General features: G+C 31.5%; 2 protein-coding genes across 2 annotated transcripts in view; one reads left to right on the top strand and one right to left on the bottom strand.

The window, feature by feature from the left end:
- LOC129230717 (E3 ubiquitin-protein ligase ZNF598-like) overlaps positions 1-7,453 on the top strand; it is a 31,357-nt gene extending 23,904 nt beyond the window's left edge. The window contains exons 5-6 of the mRNA XM_054865136.1: positions 590-662; positions 4,986-7,453. Coding sequence (XP_054721111.1) covers positions 590-662; positions 4,986-6,468 — 1,556 coding nt within the window. The 3' untranslated portion in view covers positions 6,469-7,453. The remainder of the gene's footprint in view (positions 1-589; positions 663-4,985) is intronic.
- A 1,960-nt stretch (positions 7,454-9,413) lies between these two features.
- The window catches only part of LOC129229642 (protein transport protein Sec16A-like), an 80,597-nt gene continuing 67,235 nt past the window's right edge, over positions 9,414-22,775 (bottom strand). Inside the window, exons 30-34 of the mRNA XM_054863996.1 lie at positions 19,709-19,811; positions 18,931-19,137; positions 17,411-17,542; positions 12,916-12,992; positions 9,414-11,224 (exon numbers count right to left, since the gene is read on the bottom strand). Of these exons, the coding sequence (XP_054719971.1) occupies positions 11,174-11,224; positions 12,916-12,992; positions 17,411-17,542; positions 18,931-19,137; positions 19,709-19,811 (570 nt within the window). The 3' untranslated portion in view covers positions 9,414-11,173. The remainder of the gene's footprint in view (positions 11,225-12,915; positions 12,993-17,410; positions 17,543-18,930; positions 19,138-19,708; positions 19,812-22,775) is intronic.

Here is a 22,775-nt window from a genome sequence, read left to right as displayed (position 1 = left end):
TCTTAAAAACTAGTAGCAATTTTCAGGCTTGTAAACATCTTTTTATCAGAAATATTTGAGGCATAAAATTTTAAAAAGACTATGCAACTTACCTTTGCCAAAATATATTTTAAAAAAAATATTTTGAAAAAAATGTGCAAAGAATTAATTTTGGAAAAAATTTCTGCTTCAAAACAAACATGCAACTGCAATATTTAATTTGAATACTTCATTTTACTTATTAATGAATAACAGTAATTAGTGAATATCATAAGTTTTAATTTATCAACTTTTTTGTCATCGCAGCTAAAGACAAAATATTCTTAAATTGCTTGTTGTAATTTTCTATTAACTGTGAAAAAGAATCAAAGAAAAGAAAAAAGTAGCCTTGAAATAATTACATGCTAGAATTATGTTCTAAGCAATATTAACAGCAAAATTGCATGTAAAGCACACTTTATTGAATCAAGCAGATGTAGATGAAGTGTGCCTAATAGAATTTTAAATGCCATTTTTTTCAACTTTATGCAAACAAGAATTAATATTTTGATTCTTCACGTTTTAAATGTCTTTTGAAAAACTGTATGCACATTATAAAATATTTCTGTAGGAAATTCTAGTCCAAGGGGAGGTAGAAGATATGGCCAGCACAGGAAAAGAAACATTGATGAAAATAATTCAAGGTAAATGGTATTTTTGACTGATTTCATAATTAAATTATGTGAGTTGGAGCTGCTTTTGGGGTAAAGAAGTCAGAGTCGTTAGAAAAAGAGCCGACTCCAATTGCAGTTCTCAGTAAGTTACTGCCCTATAGCCAGGGCTAAGGGGTCAGTAGCATAGCTAGGGTGGGGCGGAGGGGGTGGTCCGCCCCAGGCGGCACTTTTCGGGGGGCGGCAATTTCACACTTTTTATGCGAAAAAATTCAATACATTTTCCCAATAAGGAAACCATGCTTTTGATCAATTACTGGAGGCAAAAAAAAAAAAAAAAAGCTTCGCATTGTAAGGTTTAGGTATGACTATGATAATAAAATTATTCTAATACAAAACATAGTGTTTCTCTTGTGGTCATCCCATGTGGTAATGTAACGTCAAGAGAGCAAGATTATTACCATTTTTATTTATTTATTTATTTTTTTTTTTTTACTGTTAAGGTTACTATTACGGAGGAACATTAATTTCATTCCTTTTCGGAATATGATGAAGCTACCACTTGATTTTAAGAAAGTTCTTAGGAAACCACCTTATTTTCAAAAAAAAAAAAAAAAACAACTTTTCCTAAATGAAAGTGACAACAAGAGTAAGAAGAGAGTGGTCTCAAAGGGTGGGCGATTTCCTGCTCATTTTCAGGCATAGCATTACTGGGTTTCAACAATTGCTTTGATTGGTCATTGATTACAAAACTTTCATTGAGACAAAATGAATTTCATGTTCCTTTTATAAAAGCACTTAATCACAACTCAAATAATAATTGCTTGTATTTATTGTTTTATGTCATCAAATTCCTTGAAACAATGAGTTTCACATTTAGTCATTCATTTTAAAGAAAAGTTTTTAATCAGTAAAATGACGTCCAGGCAATCAAGCTAGGCATCAAAAGTAATGATTTTTGATGCACAACTTTTTCTTCTCATGTATCACAGTACGGTTAATCGAATGTAAAGTGCCTCTCTGTCTTTTCGTCCTCTATCAGCGAAAAAGGGAGTCATCCTAATTTGTTAGTATAACAGCACCATATCTGGGAAGGGGGAGGGGGTAAGTCTTACTCCTATCCTTGGTGGCATCTTCTAAATTTGTCTGCATTAATTGATTCGTTCAATCACGGATCCAAAAGGAAGTTATAACTCCCTTTGAGAAACCAAAGAGACCCTAAATTTGCACTTCTAAAACTTTAAATCAGGAAAATTTCCCTACCTTTACACTCCTCCCTACTATCACAACACTTAAAATGCATTTGCAGGACTTTAATTTTTAAAAAATTCTGGAGGAGAACCACTTAACATCCCTTTCTCCCTTAACTTGGCCAAACATAGCCTAAAACAGCATTCTTAGGGGGTCCATTTTCACCCCCCACCCCCTTCGCTATCTAACGTCCCTAAAGATAGCTTCAAGATGTGTTTTGAGGCCGGAGTATTCTGACCCATCGAAGACAGCTTAAAATTGCTTTTTTAACTCTCAATAAATGTCATTTTTCAGGAAGAGCAACCAAAACCTTCCTATCTCTTAACGTCACCATAAGCCCAAAAATGCTGTTTAAGGCCTTGCGTCTCGAAACATTTCCAAGGGATAACAAATACCCCATCCCTTCACATATCATCTTTAGCCTAATATTGAGTTTTAAAAACCTGAGGGCAGTCAAGCCCTGACCTTCTCTGTAACGTGATAAAAGATCGTCTAAAATGTGTATATATAGTATATGAACTTCAAAATTGAAAATCCTCATCTGATCCAATGTCTCCTAAAATAGCTCAAAGTTGGGTTTTTGAAGCTTCAATTTCAGAAAAATTCTAAAGCATTTTTCTGAAAAGTATTACTCTATAAAGGGATACCAAATGTGCACGAAATTACGAAACGTCATCACAGTTGGCTCCAAATTGTGTTTTTAGAAATTTCTGCAGGAACCCGCAAAGCCTTTTTGCTCAGTGATAAAGAGCTTAAAATGAGTGACAGTTTTGAAACAGTGTTCCCTTAAGATGGGAAATCCCCCTCCGAACTCTCTCTCATAATGTTGTCCGTCCAACAACGGCTAAATTTGCGTTTTTAGGACGTAATTTTCAAAAAGTGTCAAGGAAAGACGGGAGAGCCATATGACTTCCCAACATTTTTAGAAACATTTGCACCCCCCTCCCCCTGCTTAAGCCGTCAAAGATAGCCTACAATTGCGTTTTTGAAACTTTGGCATCGAAAAACTTCCAGTGAGCTCTCGAACGTTCCCTGTTCTCTTTATCGTCATCAAAGATAGCCTAAAATTGATTTCAAGTTTGAAAATATTTCGGAAGAAAAATCCAGTCTTTGTTGGAGTTAGGGGCTGCCCTTACACCACTAGACACAGCCTACATTTACGTGTTTTTCAGATTAGTTGAAAAACTTTCCGGACAGCGCCCCTGAACCTTCCCCAATATCTTTACATATCCTAAGAGTGCCTTAAATTGCTTTTTTAACCCTTCAATTTTGAAAAATTTCCTTGAAAAGTCCCGATTACCTAACATCACCAAAGAAAACATAAAACTGATTTTAATTTTGAAAAACAAATCTGAAGGGAGCTCCAAGCCTCTTTTCTATTAACTTTACTAAAAATTTCCTGAAATTCCAAATTTCGACTTAATTTTTAGAACTTTTCAGTGTGGCTCTGAATTCCATTTTTTATTCCTTCTGTAAGAAAAATATGAAAAAAAAAGTTTATATTCTTCTTTGTTAAATTGTAAAGCCTTATTATTGTTTTCTCATATACATTTGCCTTTTTAATGTATTGGCTATTTACCCCCTCTCCCCCCCCCACACACACATAGGTGTCGCCCGGTGAGACCTGTCCCCTCTCGCAAGAAAGGTTTTTTGACTTGGCAAAAAAGCTTTTCCCTCAAAAGTTATAGCTTTCAAAAACTGAAACCACACTATTTGATCGATATCTATTTGTTAAACATTAAAAAAAGAGCAAATTATTTTCTTTTTTTTTATTTTCAGAATGCAATTTTTGAGTAACCTCACTGAAAAAATTGCAGCTGTTGAAAAATTTGATTTTTAAGTTGAATTTCCTACGTTGTATGCATCAAAAATTCATGAAAAGGAATCAATGTTTCAATCTCTGTGTAGGAGTTCCCTCCCCCCCCTTCAATGAGAGGGAAAAAAAATCGGAGTCTGAGGTTTCAAAAATCATGTGTCGGAGTTGGCCATTTTCCTCCAACTATGAAGGCCTGGTTAATAACAACATATGGGTGTGTTTTTTATACATGTAAATTAGGGAGTTCCTAAAAAAATCAAAGTCGATTTTTCAAGTCGCACACCCTCTTATAGTTTTACTTATATGTCGAAACAATTGTAAAAAAAGTTTCATATAATTTGAACAGGAGCAACCCGTGCCGACTTACTCCTGCATGTGTAAACCAGCACTGTATACTCTCTAGGCCAAGTAGGGCCAATTCGAATTTTTTTTTCTCCAAATTTCATGTTAATAAAACTTTGCTTCTATAGTCCTACATTAACCACAAAAATATTTATCCAAATTAAAAAATATTTATTTGATTTTTCCTGTTTATCTTTTAAATAACTACATATATATATATACACACAGTGGCTCTCTGTTTAAAGACGCTCTATTTAACGATGGCTTTTTACAGTCCCAGATGGTCCATTATAGTGTTAAAAGCATTCTGTTTAAGGATGCTTTCTACTTAAGGATGATTTTTTGTGGTCCCTTGAAAATCGTTAAACAGAGAGCCAACTGTATTTAAATGAAATATCAAGTTAAAAAATTATTGCCCAACACATTTTTCAAATCAACATTTGCAAATAAAAAAATAAAATATATTTAAAATGAAAAATTTAACCTTAACTTAAAAAAAATCCATATCTTTGAGTACTACATGTGACACTTGAATATTGCAAGAGAACAAAAATGTCGATTTAACACTAATTACCTACTTTACTGTATATTTTTAGCTTGAAAACTTCTTAAAATTTACCTCACATTAAAAACAAATATCTATAGAAAAAGAAAATTTTTTAAAGAAAATTATGAATTTTAGGCCCCTTGCTGGACACCTAACTATTTTTTTTAAATTTGGATAAATATTTTTGTGCTAAATGTGAGACTATAGGGGCAAAGTTTTATCAACATGAAATTTCGAACTTCCGAAATTTTTTTCGATTTGGCCAAGTTGTAATAGACAAAGGTTTTTCTTTACTTCATTTCAAACTGCATTTAAGATTAGTTATTTATATCTGAAAATAAGTTCATTTACTTGTGGTAATATGATACTATTATGAATTAAACTGAATCTTATGTTACAGGGATAGTCAAAATCAGCAGCAAGCAGAAGTTGAAAATATTGACACAGGCTCAACGCAAGAATTTCCTTACCTCTCAGAAGATGCAACTCCAAAAACTAATCATGTTATGAACCCTGTTTCAAAAACAAATCCAATATCTTTGCAAACTTTTAGCCGAAATCCTACACCATACAGAAGAAAAGATATTACATTGGAAGAAGACTTTCCAGCTCTGTGTTCCACAAATGTTGCTGCTACTTCGGATATTTCCAATAATCAAAGCAAAAACTTTTCTTCTAGTAGGCAAAATGCACCAGCAAGACCACCAAATGTACAGAAAAACATTTCCTCCTTGAGTGCTGCAGAACGCCTGTCACAGAATTCCGTTTCCAATTCAGTCAATGTTGCCGAGAGCCAACAGAAACCAAAATGGATTCCCAAAAGAGAAAATGCCAAATTTGAAGATGAATTTCCAAGACTACAAATAAGAAAACCTGAAGCTCAATCAAATGTAAACAATATTAATATGAACAGTGTGCCACCGCCCAGAGCATTTCATGATGTGAATCATACTTCCTCCAATTCAACTGCAAGTAATCCTCCTCCTGGTGATCAATTTGTCACAATAAAAAGCAAATCCAAGAAAAAGAAACAGAAAGCACCTGCATGGACAAACAGAGAAGACGATGAGGACGACTTCGGGCAGGATAGATCTTCTGACATGCAGCTAAGTTATTTACGCACCAAGAATGCTTTGCTTTTGAATGATCAAGAAAACACAGATCCGTATAAAAAGAATTTGATAAGGCCAGTGTCACCATCTAGAGTTGACGAGAACCCCTGGGTCGAAAAAGTGTCATTTGCAAAAGATGATTTTCCTCCTCTGGCTCCCAGCGAACCGGTTCGACAACCGCCTGGTTTCAGTGCGCCAAAGAAGAAAACTCCCCCGCCTGGTTTTACACCCACTGCACAACCAACTCCCAAACCTGTAAAGATGTCTCTCAGTTCCATAGCTCGGCAAATAGCGCTTCCAGACCAAGATAAAACAGAACTAGCTTCGAATAGTTACGATTTGAAAGAAACTTACAGAACTTACATGAAACCTCCAGACTTCGAGACTCGCAACGAACAGCTTATTAAGAGAATATATGAATTATCCTTGGGCAGCGAACATTTATTCAATGACTTTAAAGCCATTTCCGGGAAGTTCAGACAAAATCGGATAGATGCTGCAGAATATCACAGTAAGTGCCTTCAAGTTCTAGGGGAAGAAGGGTTTCTCGAGATTTTTCCGGATCTAGTTTCGCTTCTGCCAGACATAGGTAAACAGCAAGAGCTCTTTGCCGTCCACAATAGTTCCCTGAGTAAGAAGCATGGCGGTGCTGTTCCGAAGAAATTAAATGGATCGAGTTCTGTGTACGTGTGTGATATTTGCCAGCAAGTTGTGATGCTGAGAGATAACAAAAGCCATGGATTAGCTCATAAAATAGAAAGCCTCCAATGATATTTATTTTATTGTTATCTATTTGACTGCTGAATATTGTTTTTTCTTTTATTTAAGATTATTAGAACTGATAATAAGCTATTCAAGAAATTTGTATTGTTTCTTTTTTTATACATAAACTGTTATTCAAATTTTATTGATATATATATATATTTTTTTTCTGTTGAAAAGAACTTGTGACGGTGCTTCTGTTTTCATGCCAACCTAGGGCATAATGGCATTGTATGAAAACATCTATATACTCTTATCACACACATCTTTGAACTGCAGTTTGTTTCTTTGTTTTAAATAATAAAGTATAAACTAAAAGAATAACTAAGGCCAACCCAACCTGGCAGCCTCTTACTGTTGCAATTAGAATCTGTTTGGCCTTCACAATGCTGCCAGGTTAGGTTTGTCCCAACTAGATTAAACTAACTTATATAAACTTTTATTACAAATGTGTTTGGATAAATGATGAAATTAAAACTTCATGGCAGAATTGCTTTGAATTTTAAGAACACCAATTGCATAGTGTCGCAGTTCAGGCCTGACCTTGCCAATGTGTACATCTTTTTGGTGGAGTTCAGTAGAAAAAAGACTTGTTATTGGTCTGAATTTGAGTTGGAATTACCTTAGCAAAACTACTACGACAGTAATCTAACTCAACTCGGCACCAATCATTCTTCTTTAATGTGCTAAGGTCAAGCTTCAGCTTATCAGAAGCCACACTATTGCTTTCGATTGCTAGTAATGATTAATTATTTTTATTGTTATACAACTGTGCTATGAAAGATTGTGATGCACTGTTGCAATTTCAAATTAATCAAACTTGTACCAAAAAATCATTGGACTCTCTTAAAATGAATGATGGATGAGCTCAGGTAATCTTTGTATGTTTTTTAAACTCAAGGTGACTACAACTTTTTGTTTTTGATTAACGTTTTCAGAAATAAAGATATTTGTATACTTGTTGATAAGAACATCAACCAAATAAATATTGTTCATACAAAAACATAGTAGTGTTTAAACTTACGATTGAAATTGGTCATTAAACTAAACAAACTGCCATTTAGTTTGCCGATTTGGATTCTGTTGAAGTCAGCTGCAAAGTAAAAATTTTCTGCTATAGCTACAGACAATGTGCCAGGTTGACTAGGTTACAAAACAGATTAAAAAAATTAATTGGTAGGAAAACAAGAACTACTCTCATGAATAGAGCCTGCATTATATAATTTGATTTTTTGCAGCTAGTGCATAGAAATTGCATTTTTTAAAAATAAATGCAGAAAATGCGGTTTTCACTTGCTTTAAAATTTTTGTTTTTTACTTCAAAGATTCTGTGGAAGTTGAAAAGATATTTTAATCTAAAAAAAATAATATTGAATGAAAAAGGATGATCTAACTAAAGAAAATCCAGGAACACATGATTATTTCAATTGAGTCATTTAATTAGCATACTATTTTCTATGTAACAAAATGAAAAAAAATATAGAGCATCTATTTCTTATTTGGCTGTGAAAACTTCTTTTGGTATATATTTTTAGTGCGTATATGTATGTTTGTATACTTTTCATGGTTATGTAGTGCATAAAATCCAGGCTCTACTGTTAAAATATTTACCCTTCCTATATTTATAACAAAATGCAAGAACATCTACAGACCCACAAAAGTTGTCGTTTCATTAAAAATATCTTTTTTTTTTTTTTTTCAAATTTATAAAATAATTAGCAAAAATACTAGGCGTTGCCTGGCTCAGTAATAATTATGAGAAACAATCATTACTTGCACTTGTTTTAAGTGAAAGAATTTAAAACACACCTTTAAGACCATGATTAAAAATCAAACTTCTTCCTTACCCATAAGAGTAAAATAGCAATAAGTACAAAGAGAAAAATAGTATTCATTTTTGAAACGAAAGCACAAAATTTAAGCATTAATAAATTTGAAGAATTTCCTAAACATGAAATTAAACTTCACATATTTAAAAAGATTTATCAGTTAATACTTTTTTTTTAACACTGAGTCCTTACCTTCTCTGTATGTCTATCGAAGTACGAACTGTTTAAAAAAATGTAGCCGCGCCTGTAATCCCCTTATACTTGCTTTAGTTATTTTGGAAAATTTCAATTTTTGTGGGTTCTTTGTGAGATTTAAAATGTTACCGAATTTGCGGGAATCGTTTTGGGATACGTTGGATAATGCTCCCCCTCATTATTTCATAAAACAGTATGTTACTAATTTTCGTTAAAGAGATACTGTTGCCAGATGCTGAGACACTTTTGGGCACCATAAAATTTCGCTAAACAGTTTCATCCGAAATGTTTCCAAACTAAGTAGTAAAATTTGGCGATTGTTTGAATTCAAATGGAAAATAATCAACCAAATCCATTTGCCAAATCTTGTGGAAAAAGGTTTCTTTAAGATTTGACTTGAGAAAAGCCTCAGACAGTCAGGTGAAACTGAAAAATATTCAACAATACAATTCTAGCTATCAACTGGGAGTTGAGATAATACAATAAATTCTGTTTTGAGTTGAGGAATGCCTTCAAACATGGAACTAAAAAGCTTATAACTCGTTTTTTATGCAACTTAGAGAACTTTCTAACAGATGCCATCTTCAGCAGAAAAATCAGCGCTTTTGATGGACACATAAGGCTAACAACGTGCAAGTATTTTTTCACCCCCTTATTGGGGGCATTTATGCAAAATTTGGGACTTAAATTAGAATAAAAAAAGGAACTATCGATCAGATTTTTTTCGAACCGGTCTATAAACTATCCTAGTACCAAAAGGAACAAACGGTGAAAGCTTCAGCCAAATCTGCCGGGTAGTTTCCGAGATCTTAAGGAACACACACACACATTTACCAACATCCATTTATATATATATAGATGACAAGTTTTGATTGTGTTAAGTCATTCAGCTTAAGACGAAATACAAGACGAAAATATATAAGAAACAATTTAATATTCTTTCTCTCCTTTCACCAACTGTACAAATAAGTCCTAAAACATTCAAGACTCTAAATAATTTTTACATATTTTGTACATGAAATTTCTAATGTACATGCAAATTTAGGAATGCAACATTTAACATCATATCTAAACTATACAAGGCATGTACACGGATTTTTTTTTTCTTTTGAAAATGTGACTTTCCTTGAAACAAGATTCTTGAACTGATTTAAAAAAAAAAATCGCATTTAATGTTAATAATACAATCATGCCTAATAACTGAATGAAGAACAATCCAAAGAAAAAGTTTTAAAATCTCAATATATTACCTGATTTACAAAGATGTAAACAAAGTTAAGGAGTTCATGTTCAATATATGAGGTAAAAAGTTTTTTAAATTCATTTTTAAAAGATTAATATAAAACAAATGCTAAAACTTAACATTAAAAAAAAAAAAAACTTTTTATCAAGTCTCTCGTCGACCAAAATTCCCCCGAAAAGTTGAAAAAAGAACTAGAAGTATGGTTAGCATTTTGAAGATAATTTTAAATTCTTAAAAATAAAACTATTTTAAAATCCTACCACTGCATTTCAAAAGTTTAGCAAAAGGATAAGATGTTTAGTGTAATTCTTTGTCACATTTGCATCTCATAAATAATCTTCAATGAGCACAGTGAATATATTTTGAAAAGAAATCTATCCAAACAACTTTGTTTTTTATGATTTGAGTTAGTAAAATGCCAAATCTTTTATATTATTTATCCCTAAAAATTTAATCTTTTTTATTTTTAAATAATAAAAAACTGATCAAAAGTGTATGAAAACAAAAATAAAATTAGGTTTGACTCATGAAGAAATTATGCAATTTAATTTGACAAATAATTACAACTAAGAAAATCAGGGCCGTAACCAGAAAATAATTTGGGGGGAGGGGGGGTAAAAACTTTCATGCGGGAGCTTTGCGCTATTTGTGGTAATGTTCAAGTCATCGGGTTATCTATTATGAAAGCGTTTTATGCAATTAATATACATATGAAAGACATGGAAATTTTTAAATATAAATAAATATTTAAATGTCAAACCGAACATTTTTTTTTTGGGGGGGGGGTTGACAAAACCCCCTTCCCTCCCTTGCATACGGCCCTGAAGAAAATGAATGTTGTCGGATTTAAAGCAGGCAACGGCATCCATGACAAGAGACTTTTAAATCTTTTAGTTAACTTCTTTAAAATCAACAATAAAATTACATCACAAACAAATAAAAATGCCCCTTAAACCCTTTGAGGCATAGTGGCTGCATTTGAAGCCACCTAGCCTCTTATTTTCTTTCAGCCAACTGGCAGTTTAAAAAAAAGACTAGGCTTTAATCAAGCCTCAAAGAGTTAAAGCGAAACTAATATTTTGTTGTTTAGTGAATTAGTAGTACTTTCCAATAAAATACCCGAAAATAATTGGAAATAACTAGGCTTCATATGATGGCAGTACAGAATGTAGCGAACTCCTTAACTAACCTAAAATTCCTTAATACAATATATATATATATATAGATTTGTTTCATTATTAAAAATAATTTTTAATATAATCACAAAATCTCTATTATGTTATACTCTATCACAATTTTCTCAGATGCAGAACATTTCTTGCTCTCTGACAGTTCAATATTTCTAAAAGTTCAACCCGAAGGATTTCAGCTGGGGTACTTCCGGCGCCCAGTTCTTCCTAGCGTGACTCTGTGATTGGTACCCACATCCGATCTCCTAGCATCGTATTCAGCAGGATCTAACATTAAAGGAGCTGATAGGGGGAGCTTGAGTTGGTTCCTGAAAAAACAAGAACGAAGGTTAAATTAAAACCCCGAACCTGAGTGACAACCTCATATTAAGATGAACTTGGTTGGAACACATAAAAGAACTTAAATGCATTATTATTATTTCCAGATGACATGGAAAAGGAGAGATAATCACAATTAGTACAATTTGCTCGTTGCAAATGCTGGATCAAGAGTTATGACTTAGAAAATCCTTTTAAAAACTTTTCTAAAATGCTAAAATGCATTACAAGTATTTTATTTGTTAACAAATAGAAATTGGCAACAGGTAAAAGTTTGAAATCATTGAACTTCTTTTCTCTTTTGGCCAACAATGATATCCTTACCAATCACCAGACTTAGATAAAATGAAAAGCTTTCTGCAAACACAAATTCTAACTGGAAAATTTTTTGCAATTAATTATTTTGGCTAACTCACCCTATGAAAGAGGGTGAGTTAGAGGGTGAGTTTTTTTGCAATAACATATAGTTTGTGCTTTTTTTTTCACCATTTGAACAAAAACTGCCAAAACCGTTATTTTTTTCACACATGTGCTTTAAAAGGCTTTAACAGAAATAAACTGGGATTTTTAAAAAAAAATTCCCTTAGGAAAAAAAAAGTTTAATTAACGTTAGCAGTTTGAAAAAAAATTTCTGCAGAGCCAAAAATTTTCTGGGAACGCAGTTCGGGCGTTCGTTTATATTATGCAAGATTGCCAATCACATGAATAAAAGCTATATTTAAAATTGCATGAAAAAGGTTATATAAATCCAGTTTTAAATAATTAGGAAGTTACTAACAAATTCCATGAGATGCAGAAAAAAATTTGCTTTTTTTTTTTCGTATTAACTCTTCAAATGTGCAGTTAAGTTTTCACAACTAAAACTGCTAAATTGTGTGGATTTTATTTAATATCTCCGGTTGTAAAAGTCCTTCAAAGACGAGACCAAGCTAAGGACACTCTCGATCAAGTCTCCCTTTCGAATAAAAAAAAAGAACTATCAAAATTGGTCCACATTCCTTTAGGAGCTACAGGACTACAGATATAGGCATCAAACCTCTAACCCCTTCCTTGTTGCGTCGGGGGTTGATAAAATGAATTTGATGTAGCCCAATTTATAGTACAGTCCTTCAGGATAATGTTAATTCAACATTTCTCTATTTTTAACTGATCCACTCATATGTTTACACAGTTACTGCATCTAGGGGCATAAAACTGAATAAAAGCTTGTAAGTATTGCAGTTTAACTAAAAATTATGAAATAATAACAATAAAAACTACTTGAAATTAAATTATTGATGATAACAACGGATTTATCATTGTTATTTAGGGAAGAATAGGGATTTTTTATCATCCTTTTTAGTACAACCAAATATTCCTTACATCACATAAACAAACAAGAGAAACCATCAAAATCCAGGAATCTCCCGGAAAAACCAGTAGAGTTGGAAAGTATGTTATAGCATTTATCACTGTTTTGGCACACTTTACTGTAAATTATTCATTATTTTTCCATTTTAGCAATGTTGCCAAATGGTTTTTTTAACCATCACCCATACTTGACTTAAGCTAACGATTTTCAAAGCATTTTCCCCGTAATTTAAGCTAAAATTAAAAGCTAAAGAACAAGTTTAAATTTTTTTTAAAAATCAGGCATTTGAAAGTTAATTGAAAAAAAAAAAAAATTAAAGATGAAACAAACCTGTGGTTCTTGATGGGATGTACTAATAGATCCTTGACCAGATTCAAATTCCGATGCACTTTCCTCATTAACGGGTGCTTTAAACAAGAGTTAAATTGAGAAAATATCAGTATTAAAAAACCTTTAACAGTTAAAAGAAATAACATGCATAGTTCCTTGTTTTGCAACTGCTTTTTAAGAGGATACTTTAATGAAAGTGTAAGTGTGGTTGGGAAATTAGAAATACACAGAAAATTGTTAACTTAGTTTCAAAAACTAATTAGATATCACTTCCAAGGATAAATAGTTTACATTCTTTTGAATAACTATTTTAAAAGCAAAGAAAATAATTAACATAAAATGCTATAAACGCATTTTGAACAAAGAATGTTTCATAACTGATGCAATTCTGAGGGAAATAAGAAATACATTATATCAGAGTATAAGAAATACATATATCAGAGTTTGCCGATATATATCAGTCGATATATATTATGATATATATCACAATATATATCGGATATTTATTTTGAAAATATGATATTTTGATATTTTCGATATTTATTTTTTCAACTATGGTATTTTCAATGAAAAAATTATATTAATCATAGTAATATTGTTCATTTATTATTAAAAATAACCAAAAAGTTATGTACTATATTTTTGTGATGTATTATTACATCATTAATATAACAACAAATATAATATTCCTTTTTTATTTTACATTCATAAAGTTATAAGTAATGTAACAGTTTTAATTCATATTAAAAGTGCCTAATTAAATATTAAACATTGGTCAGAGAAAAAGAAAATGTCTTATGACTGGCACAGATGCATATTTTTTTATTTCTGAATCATATAACTGTAAAAAGTAGCTAACAGAAGAAAAATGAGTGAAATAATTAATGTTAAATTAAATCCATTAAAATTGAAAGAAATATAAAATGAAATGTTAGATATAAATGAAGAAAGAAACCTTAATTTTAAGTCTACATACTGTAATTTTAATATAAGAAAATAAAGAGTGATTTAAGGATGTATTTACAGAGGTGTGAAAATTATTAGAACAATTGTGGAGTTTATAGTAAAATCTTGTTATACCAAAAAAAGTACTTTATTTTAAAAATAATGATGTATTTAATATTTGAGGGGGTATCCTCTTATTTTTTTTATAGAAGATTCGATCCATTTTGGCATTTTTTAAATAAGTTTTTGGCAATTAACTTGTATTTTCCTTACCATGGTGCCAAATTTGAATGAGTCCTTCTGTCAGACAATTCTTCTTTGTGAAGTTCTATTTCTTTAATTTTTTTCTTTACAATGGTTCAAATATTCTTTATTGGGCTCATATCTGGACTGTTTCCATGCCATGAAAGTGTTTTTATATTTTATTTTCATTCAAACTTTTGATCACAGATTAAGTTTCAAAACGCAGAAAACTCCATCTTGCATGAATACGAAGTTTCCATGTGGAAATAAAACTTTTCCTTCTCTTGTTCTTAAACAAAGTTCTTGAAAAGTACTTGAACAAACCTTTGTTCAAGAACTTTTTCATGCTGATATTGGGTCCTCATGCCTTCTGCGATGCTTAAACAGCTCCATAAGTGTAAATTATGCTACAATCCGTAACTTGAGTGGGTGTTTAACCATTTGTGTAATGTGACTCTGGAAAATACTTTACTGGTACTTCTCCTGGCATACTGACTGCTTTCTTTTGGTGTTTTAAGCATAGATTTATCAGAAAACTATTCTTAAAAAGGTAAAAAGTACCTTAATGCATGTAATTTGTTGAGAAATATTCTCATAAAGAATGTTTAATCTACATTTATAAACAGGGATGCCCATCCCCCCCCCAAGTTCAATGGCGCAAATTCCCCCCCCCCCCCCCCCCAAATTTTATCAACCCTCTCCACTCCCCCTTTTTTATTTTCTAGCACTCTTTTATATTTTTTTATTTTTTAAAAATATGTTAATTTATTATTTTAACATTTGATTTATTTGCTTATTTATTTATTTTTAATCATTATTATCATTATTTTATTAGAAACGTTCTGTGCTGCGCCAATGACAAACATACACACACGCATACAAACTAAATAAATAAATGAAATGAAATATAAACTAAATAAAATAAATAACTCAAATCAAAAATAAATCAATAAATAAATTTAAATAGGCAAATAAAAATAATTAAAAAATCCCCCCCCCCCCCCCAAAATTTTTGATGGCGCAACTTGTGCCATAATCCCCCCCCCCCTATGGGCACCTCTGTTTATAAACAGTTCTTAATCTTTAGTCACTATGCAATAAATTTAATTTTAGGAAAAAGACTAAACAACTTTTTTTTTTTAAACTGAATAACTAAAGGAAAATTAATATTTCTCACTTCGCTCTATGTAGTTTATGCACAATTTTTGCCCACGCAAGTCTGTTTGCCATTGCAAATGTGATTTTAGCCCATTTTACGAGGACAACGAGACCGAGTTTAACTGAGATGAGCTTTCTATGAATAGAAGAATCACATACATTTACTCCATACGTTTATAGAGGGATTTTATGTTCATGATCAGTTGTTTTTCTGTTAGTTCTAGGAATATGAATCAATTTCCTTTTTGTTTCTGCAATAAACTTTCCTACTGCGTTTTCCTACTCTGTAATTTTTATATTTACATTTGAAGTTCAAAGATCCTTTTATTCTATACACATATGCTTGCAAATTGTTTTAGTTTTTTAGCGATTTCTTGTTGTGTATAGTGATTTTCTTGGATGAGACACTTGATAACAGCTGTTTGATAGGAAAAATATCACTTGCTTCACTCATGAATCATGATCATGCAATAGTTCTTTAACAAAAGAAAAAAAAAGCTGCTGCTTATAAACTAACTAAAGCTGCTAAAAGAATTGTTTTAAGAATAAAATAATAGGGAAGCAAACCCAAGGAAAGAATAATACTAGCACAGCAAAGCAAACAGCTTTTAAATTTTATTTTAAATTCAATTGTTAATGAAACACATTTTTTATACAATTAGAACATTTCATAACTTTAGATCAAATGTTTTTCTTCTTTATAAATTCCCACATTTAACAGAGTAATGTCCCCAAAACTACTCTAAAGGAGTGAAAAAATGATTGGAATAACAAAACAAATTTTCCTTCATGAGTTATTGCAAGTATATACAAAAGTGTTCAAGAAAAACTGAAAAAATCACAATTATTCTAATAATTTTCACACCTCTGTACTACTTTGAAGACTTTATTTATGTTTATTGAAAATATCGGATGTTTTTAATATTTTGGAAAATATGATATTTTCAAACCCTGTACATTATACAGTTGGGGAAATAATTCTATGCAATAAACACATTAGAAACTTTTTTCCTTTTTTGTGCATCTGAGGATTATAAGGCAAAAATAAACTAACTGATGTGTGCATCACATGACTTCCTTTTACTCTAGTTTATTTCCCCATTACTGGCAATTTTAATGTGATTCAATAGTTTACTCTCTAAATATCACCAACAGTGGCCAAATTGAAACAGATTTTTTAAAAAAAATCGCCAAATTTGTCGCCAAGTTGGTGACCAAAAGATTGGCTATGTATCACCAAATGTCCGCCAAATTATAACACCACTTGAGTTTACATCGAAATTTACAATGATTTTCCCCCAAAAAGGAGCAAAAGACCCCTTTAGAAACACCCGAATGCAACCAAAAGGGGAGGTGCACAACTAGACCCTACTAGGAGTCTACGTACCAAATTTATACTTTCTAGGACTTACCGCTCTTGAGTTATTCGACACACATACGCACATACATACAGACGTCACGAGAAAATTCGTAGTAATTAACTCGGGAATCGTCATTATGGATATTTCGTGTGTGTATACGTTCTTAGGCACTTATCCACTTGTGGTCGAGTCGAAAAAAAAACTCAGTATACATTCGGGGGTGAGTAAAATGGAAATCAAGGTCGATTTTTGAGTGAAAATCTTTTTGCGAATACAATACTTCCTTTTTTGTGAAAGGAAGTAAAAATTAGAATCAACATGACCCCAATTCCCCTTTTTTTCATGAAACCCCTAACATGAAAAAACTAAATTTAATATTCTACATAATCATATTCACTTCACTTTTTATTACTGCAGATAAAAACTTATAATCATCAAAATGGCATCACAACTTAATATAACACTAATCTACAGTTACTATATTAGCATACACACAAAATTCGTCACATTTTAAACATCTCATATTTCAGTTTTTTAAATTGTATTCAGGCAACTCAAGCTCATTTTTAGCAAAGAGGTTCCATAAATTGAAGGAAATAGCTATAAAATAGTTGAACAATATTTAACTACTTACTCTAATAAAGAAAGTAGAAATGGTTTTTGAAAAATTGGCAATTACATCATACAACTAAAACAGTTATACAAAAGGTTTTCAGTCATTGTTAGTTGAAAATTTATTCAATTGCAAACCTTTTGAAATTAAATGCAGAAAAAGCATAAGTACTTACCTGCATTTGGTATAAACATTTTTGGAGTTCCGGTATTTTCAAAGGGAGATGGGAAAAGAGCTTCAGGAGGGACATTTGATTTTGTAGTTGAACCGCTGGTATTTAAAACATCAACGTAGTTCTGTCGCATAACTGGAAAATCAAATGAATGTGCAAGCGTGTGATTGAGACAAATAACTTTACAATATATTATAATTGCAGATAAAAATTTTAAGTTAAAACAATCACTGAAAAATATTTGCTACTTAATCCAGTTTAATATTTAAACCAGTTTAAGAGGCCGAAATTTTAGCATTTTTCATGATTTTTTTATCAGGAACGAAATAACCGGAATCCTGAAAGTGGGAGGATATTTTATTCATTTTTTCAAGTACACCTTATAATTTTTTCAAGTCATTTCCACCAGAAATAATGGAGTTCGAAGTGACTGTTCATGGGCAGTCGCCATCAAAGTTTGTTACTGGTGGGCATTACCGAAGCCTGTAATCATTACAATATTATCTGTAATCATTACAATATTTCTTTCTTGTAAACAACACATTTCCTAAGAATATGAACCTAAATGTGACCAAAAAAGTTGAAAATTGCATGTTTTTGAGGTGTTTGATTACAATGTCATGTTTTTCTACCATTTTTTTTCACATTTCTTGCATTAAAAAAAATATCTTTATCAATGTATACATCCCAGAGTTATGTTCATATAGAGTAAAATTGAATAGAGAATATTCACACAAATTTTCAGAACCATTGGTCAGAACCATTATGAGCTAGAATGCCCACCAGTTGAAAAAAAAGTACTGTGATCGTTTTCGAATCTCCACCACAGTCACTTAAGTGCTCATTAGCAACGGAACTAATTGGAATTTTTCACTGAAATTTGGGCAACATATTCTTGAATAGTTTTACTAACATTTTACAAAATAAAAAAAGGTGGATTTTTTGATCCATCTAAACTCTTAGAATAAAACCTGTTTACATGACAAGTGACTTTTTTTTTTTCGAAGTTCAAAAAATATAGTAGAACCTCAATCATTTGAAACTCTTTCAACCAAAAACTTGCTTAACTGACGGCAGTTTTCTTGAATTTTTTTTCTGACATTCAAACAACATTACTTCGACATCACTGGAGAAATTAACTGCGCATTTCCATAAGTAAATTTCTGGAATTCTTTAAACTTTTCTACTTTTAAAAAATACTATTAAGTTTGACCTAGTTTGAAAATAATACATTGTTTTATTAAAGAATTATTTCATTAAGCATTTATGCTTAAAATTGAAGAGCAAAACATAAAGGTAAATATTATTAATAACACAATAACGACTAAAGGTCTCAGATCATGTCTTAAATCGTATTAATCTTGTATTCTCTCACTTTTGTGACATTTATTGAACAAATTTATTGCTCATACCAAAGGAGATCAGGCTCTGATCACTTTGCTTAATTGAGGTTCTACAGCATGAAAATTCTCTAAGTATCAAATAATAGATTTAGTGAAGATAACAACTATATGAATACTCACTTCTTGTTTTAGGTCTTTGAAATTTATTTACAGTAGAGGTACTAACTGAAGGCATTGAATTACCGGGAGGCATAGAGTTAGCAGAATGCATTGGGTTACCAGGAGGCATCGAGTTGGTCGAATGCATCGAGTTACCTGGAGGCACTGAATTACCTGGAAGCATTGAACTACCCTGAGGCATCATAGGTTTATCGGAAGACTTTGATCCTAAAATTAAAAGTTTTATTATTTTAATTTTATTCTCACCAATGCAGCTTTTGATTTGGCATTGCAGTCATTCTGATTTTGTATTGACAATCATTTCTACTAGTTTTTCAGTAACTGTAGTATGTACAGTGCAGTAGTTCTCTTATGGCAATATTGCTTGGCTCTGGTTAAAAAAAAACGTTAGAATATTTCCTTAGATAAAGATTAGAGCCAAATGCAATTAATTAGGCACAAAAAAAATTAGTTAGAGCAATGACTTTTAATAATGTTAAATCAAGACTGTTAATTACAAAGTTGTTAAAAAACGAAGTTCATTCATTTCTTCTTTGCATGAAATATTGCTGTTCAAGGATAAAAAGGCATGCCCTAAGCAAAGACAGTTTACGAATTGAGAAAATTATTAGCACTTATCACTAGCTTTCATTTGTATAAAAATAAAAGCGGGATTAATTTTGAAATATTTCAGAAAAAGGGGCGGGGGAATATTCCGCAAAATATTAAATGCATAAAAAAAAAATCGAATGTCAGAATTACTGTTTACTTTAAAAATTTCGATAAAAAACCAACTCACCCATTAATTCCATGTCAGTAGGAGGAGCCAAAGGTGCACTTGTTTCATCATCATCATTGCTATCTTTATTCACCCAACAGTTTCTAGTGTCGTCCCAGACAATCTTTAGAGGAAGAAAGAAGGCATATTTTCAATAATATTAGTGAAAGAGAAATCAATTTTTATGCAAAACAAAACAGATGGTTAATATTAAACTCATGATTTCATTGATTTTCTTTTCTAGTTTCTTTTCCAATACAATTTATGGCAATCTTTTGTTCAAACAGTTAGCTAGGAAGCAGAACACATTGGCAATATAATGGATTTCTATAAATGACTTCCAAGTGGGCAACATTCCATGACTGTGTAGCAACTCATATTTGCCGCCATGTTTGGTCCAAGTTACATTGAAACTACTTACCGCTTAGTTTTGTGAGCGGTAATTTTCGTGAAAACAAAGATATTGGTGCTTTTGTGAGCTGAAAATTCTACGAATTTTATATGAACAGAACAAAAAGTTGATTATAAAAGGTCTCGATTATGACAGGCTCGTGATATTTGCGAAAAGTAAAGTCTAGCAAATATTAGTACTTTTACAGTGCTGACAAGATCACATGCTAGTTTGCGTTTTTGAATTGCTTTTAAATAAGGCAAACCATTAAACAAGACAATTAAGTTTGATCAAAATATAAATTTACCCGCTAAAAAGTAAACCAAGCCATTAAGAACAATTGAAATGCGGAAAAATTCATCAAATAAAGCAATTTAGCAATTAAAGTGTTAAAAGTTCCATTAAAATAAAAAGTATGAAGAGCAAACATGGCAATGACGTAGGAGTTTTTTTTTCCTATTACAAGGTAGAAACGAAAATAATCAAGTATCCAAGTGCAAATGTATCCCTACTCTATACTCTTGCTAACTATTTTATTTATGATCATTTTTTAAAAAAACTTTTATTTTGGGCAGTACAAAAGTAAAGGCTCACTTCAAAAGAAATCTATCCAGCCTGATGACTTTATTTTTGTAAAAATTATCCAGTAAATACACAAAGATAAATGTTTCATTATGTAATAGTTAAAATCTGTTATTGTCAACAACTAAGATAAGAAAACATTCGGTCATTTTCCATTTTTCATGCACTGTAGTTGTTAGAGTGAGTTGGCAGAATTAAAAGCTTATTTTACTGTGTACTGTAGCATTTTATAACCAGATTCATTTCTGTATGTGTGTGTGGTGGGAAGGGGGGGGGGATGCTTGAAAGTATTTGCCCTGGGTACTGTCGTCTCTCAGAACGCCCTGTTACTGTACCATGAATTTTACTACTTAGTTTTTATACTAGTATAATTTACATGAAAAAAATCAAATTCAAACATTTAATGTACTTTTAAACATTCTGCTATTCTAAACTTAGAAAGAAGATTGCAAATATTCATCAATAGATATTAGAAATCAGTTCTTCTCAACTGCATTTCAGTATATTTCATCAATTACAGAACTAAAACAATATGTACAATATACTAAAAATAAACTGAAAACTAGACTGTCTATTTTCTTCCTTTTTTAAAAATTTTACCTTCAAAAATTCTTATTTTGACCTTACACATCTCAACCAGAGAAAGTAAACACATCCAAATTAGAAGTTAAAAAAAAAAATTTTCTTTCACACTGGTTAAAGCAAAATTAATTTGAATAATATGGATCAATTGACTTGGTTAGAGAAAAATTCTGTCCTTTTCTTCCCTCTAATTTCATGCATTAATCTCTCATCGTGAGGTTATTACTTATAGGTTATTTAGGTTGTTTCTATTACTTAGCACAAAATCATCACCACCCATGTTGTATGATTATACCGCATGTAAAAGACAGGGGCGGCAAATAGAGGGGTCAAGAGGGGGTGGTCGCTCCCCCAAATTTTTTGAGCAGAATGATAGAAAATGGGTGAATTAAATTTATGTAAGTTGGAAATCAATGTTCATTAAAAAAAAAATCTTGCTGGTTCTCAGTAATTCGATACATTCCCAGACTAGAAAAAGTGTTTTTCGTTATTTGGATGATAACTTAGAAATTCATGAAGTATTTTTCGGCCTTTTCAGATCATAGAAAATTGATCGAGAACCATGGTTAATTTTTTTCCTCATATAGGCTAAATATTTCATACTTGTGTGTCCAGAGTAACAATGGTATGTCCAATATGAGATGCGCGTGCAAAGTGGTGTGGCTGATGGTTTTCACAAGGAAATTCCTTGATATTTTACATTCACTTTTACACTCATTTTTTAAGTGTATATTTATTTGATAAGTGTTCATCACTTTCTTCTGCTAGAAACACGTTTCAGCTGCTCAATGCATTATATGCTTTCATAGAGATTTCTTAAAAATGCATGTGATTATTGAATTAAAAAAAAACATATCAACGAATACCTTTTATGGGGCTCTATAATTAAGCAATCTCGGAGTGATACAAGATTGTCTTCAAGAGTTAAAACCATAAAAACATTTCTCTATAACTTCAAAGCAGTGATTTGACATCTGGAAGTATTATTGCTAAACGATTCTTTCAATGGTGAAAAAGCTCATGCCCTTTAGCATATATGACTTCAATTGAATTTTTATTCAATTTGTTTCTATTGAGGAAAGTTTTTGAAAAATGCTTTAATCTATCAATACATCGTCAATCTGCTACCCTTAATTTTCGGACTATTCAAGCAACAGTTCAATCTACAATTGAAACTGAAAATAGATTTTATATACATGTATATTTCAATCAAGCGTGAAACGTTTCAAAAAAGTTCTTCTTCAGAGACAAAAAAAAAAAAAAAAAAAAGTGACAAAAATCCACAAGATGATGTGAAGTCAAACATTGATTTTTTAATATTTTGCATGACATAATAGATTCAGTTTCGAATGAAATTAACACAAGATTTGATGATAATTATTTTTCTGTATGGTTGGCTGTATATTATCTGGATTGGATTTTGAAAATAAAAAATAAAATGTTTCAATTATGAGTAAAATTTTTAGCATGAGGCAAGAAAAATTACAAGCAATGCTAGTTATCACAACCAGAGACTGCAGTTTTGTCCTTGTT

Source organism: Uloborus diversus, chromosome 9 (assembly GCF_026930045.1).
Source record: "Uloborus diversus isolate 005 chromosome 9, Udiv.v.3.1, whole genome shotgun sequence".
Taxonomy (NCBI): Eukaryota; Metazoa; Arthropoda; class Arachnida; order Araneae; family Uloboridae; genus Uloborus; species Uloborus diversus.
Note: the sequence above shows the minus strand (reverse complement) of the source record. Positions and strands in the feature narration are given on the sequence as shown.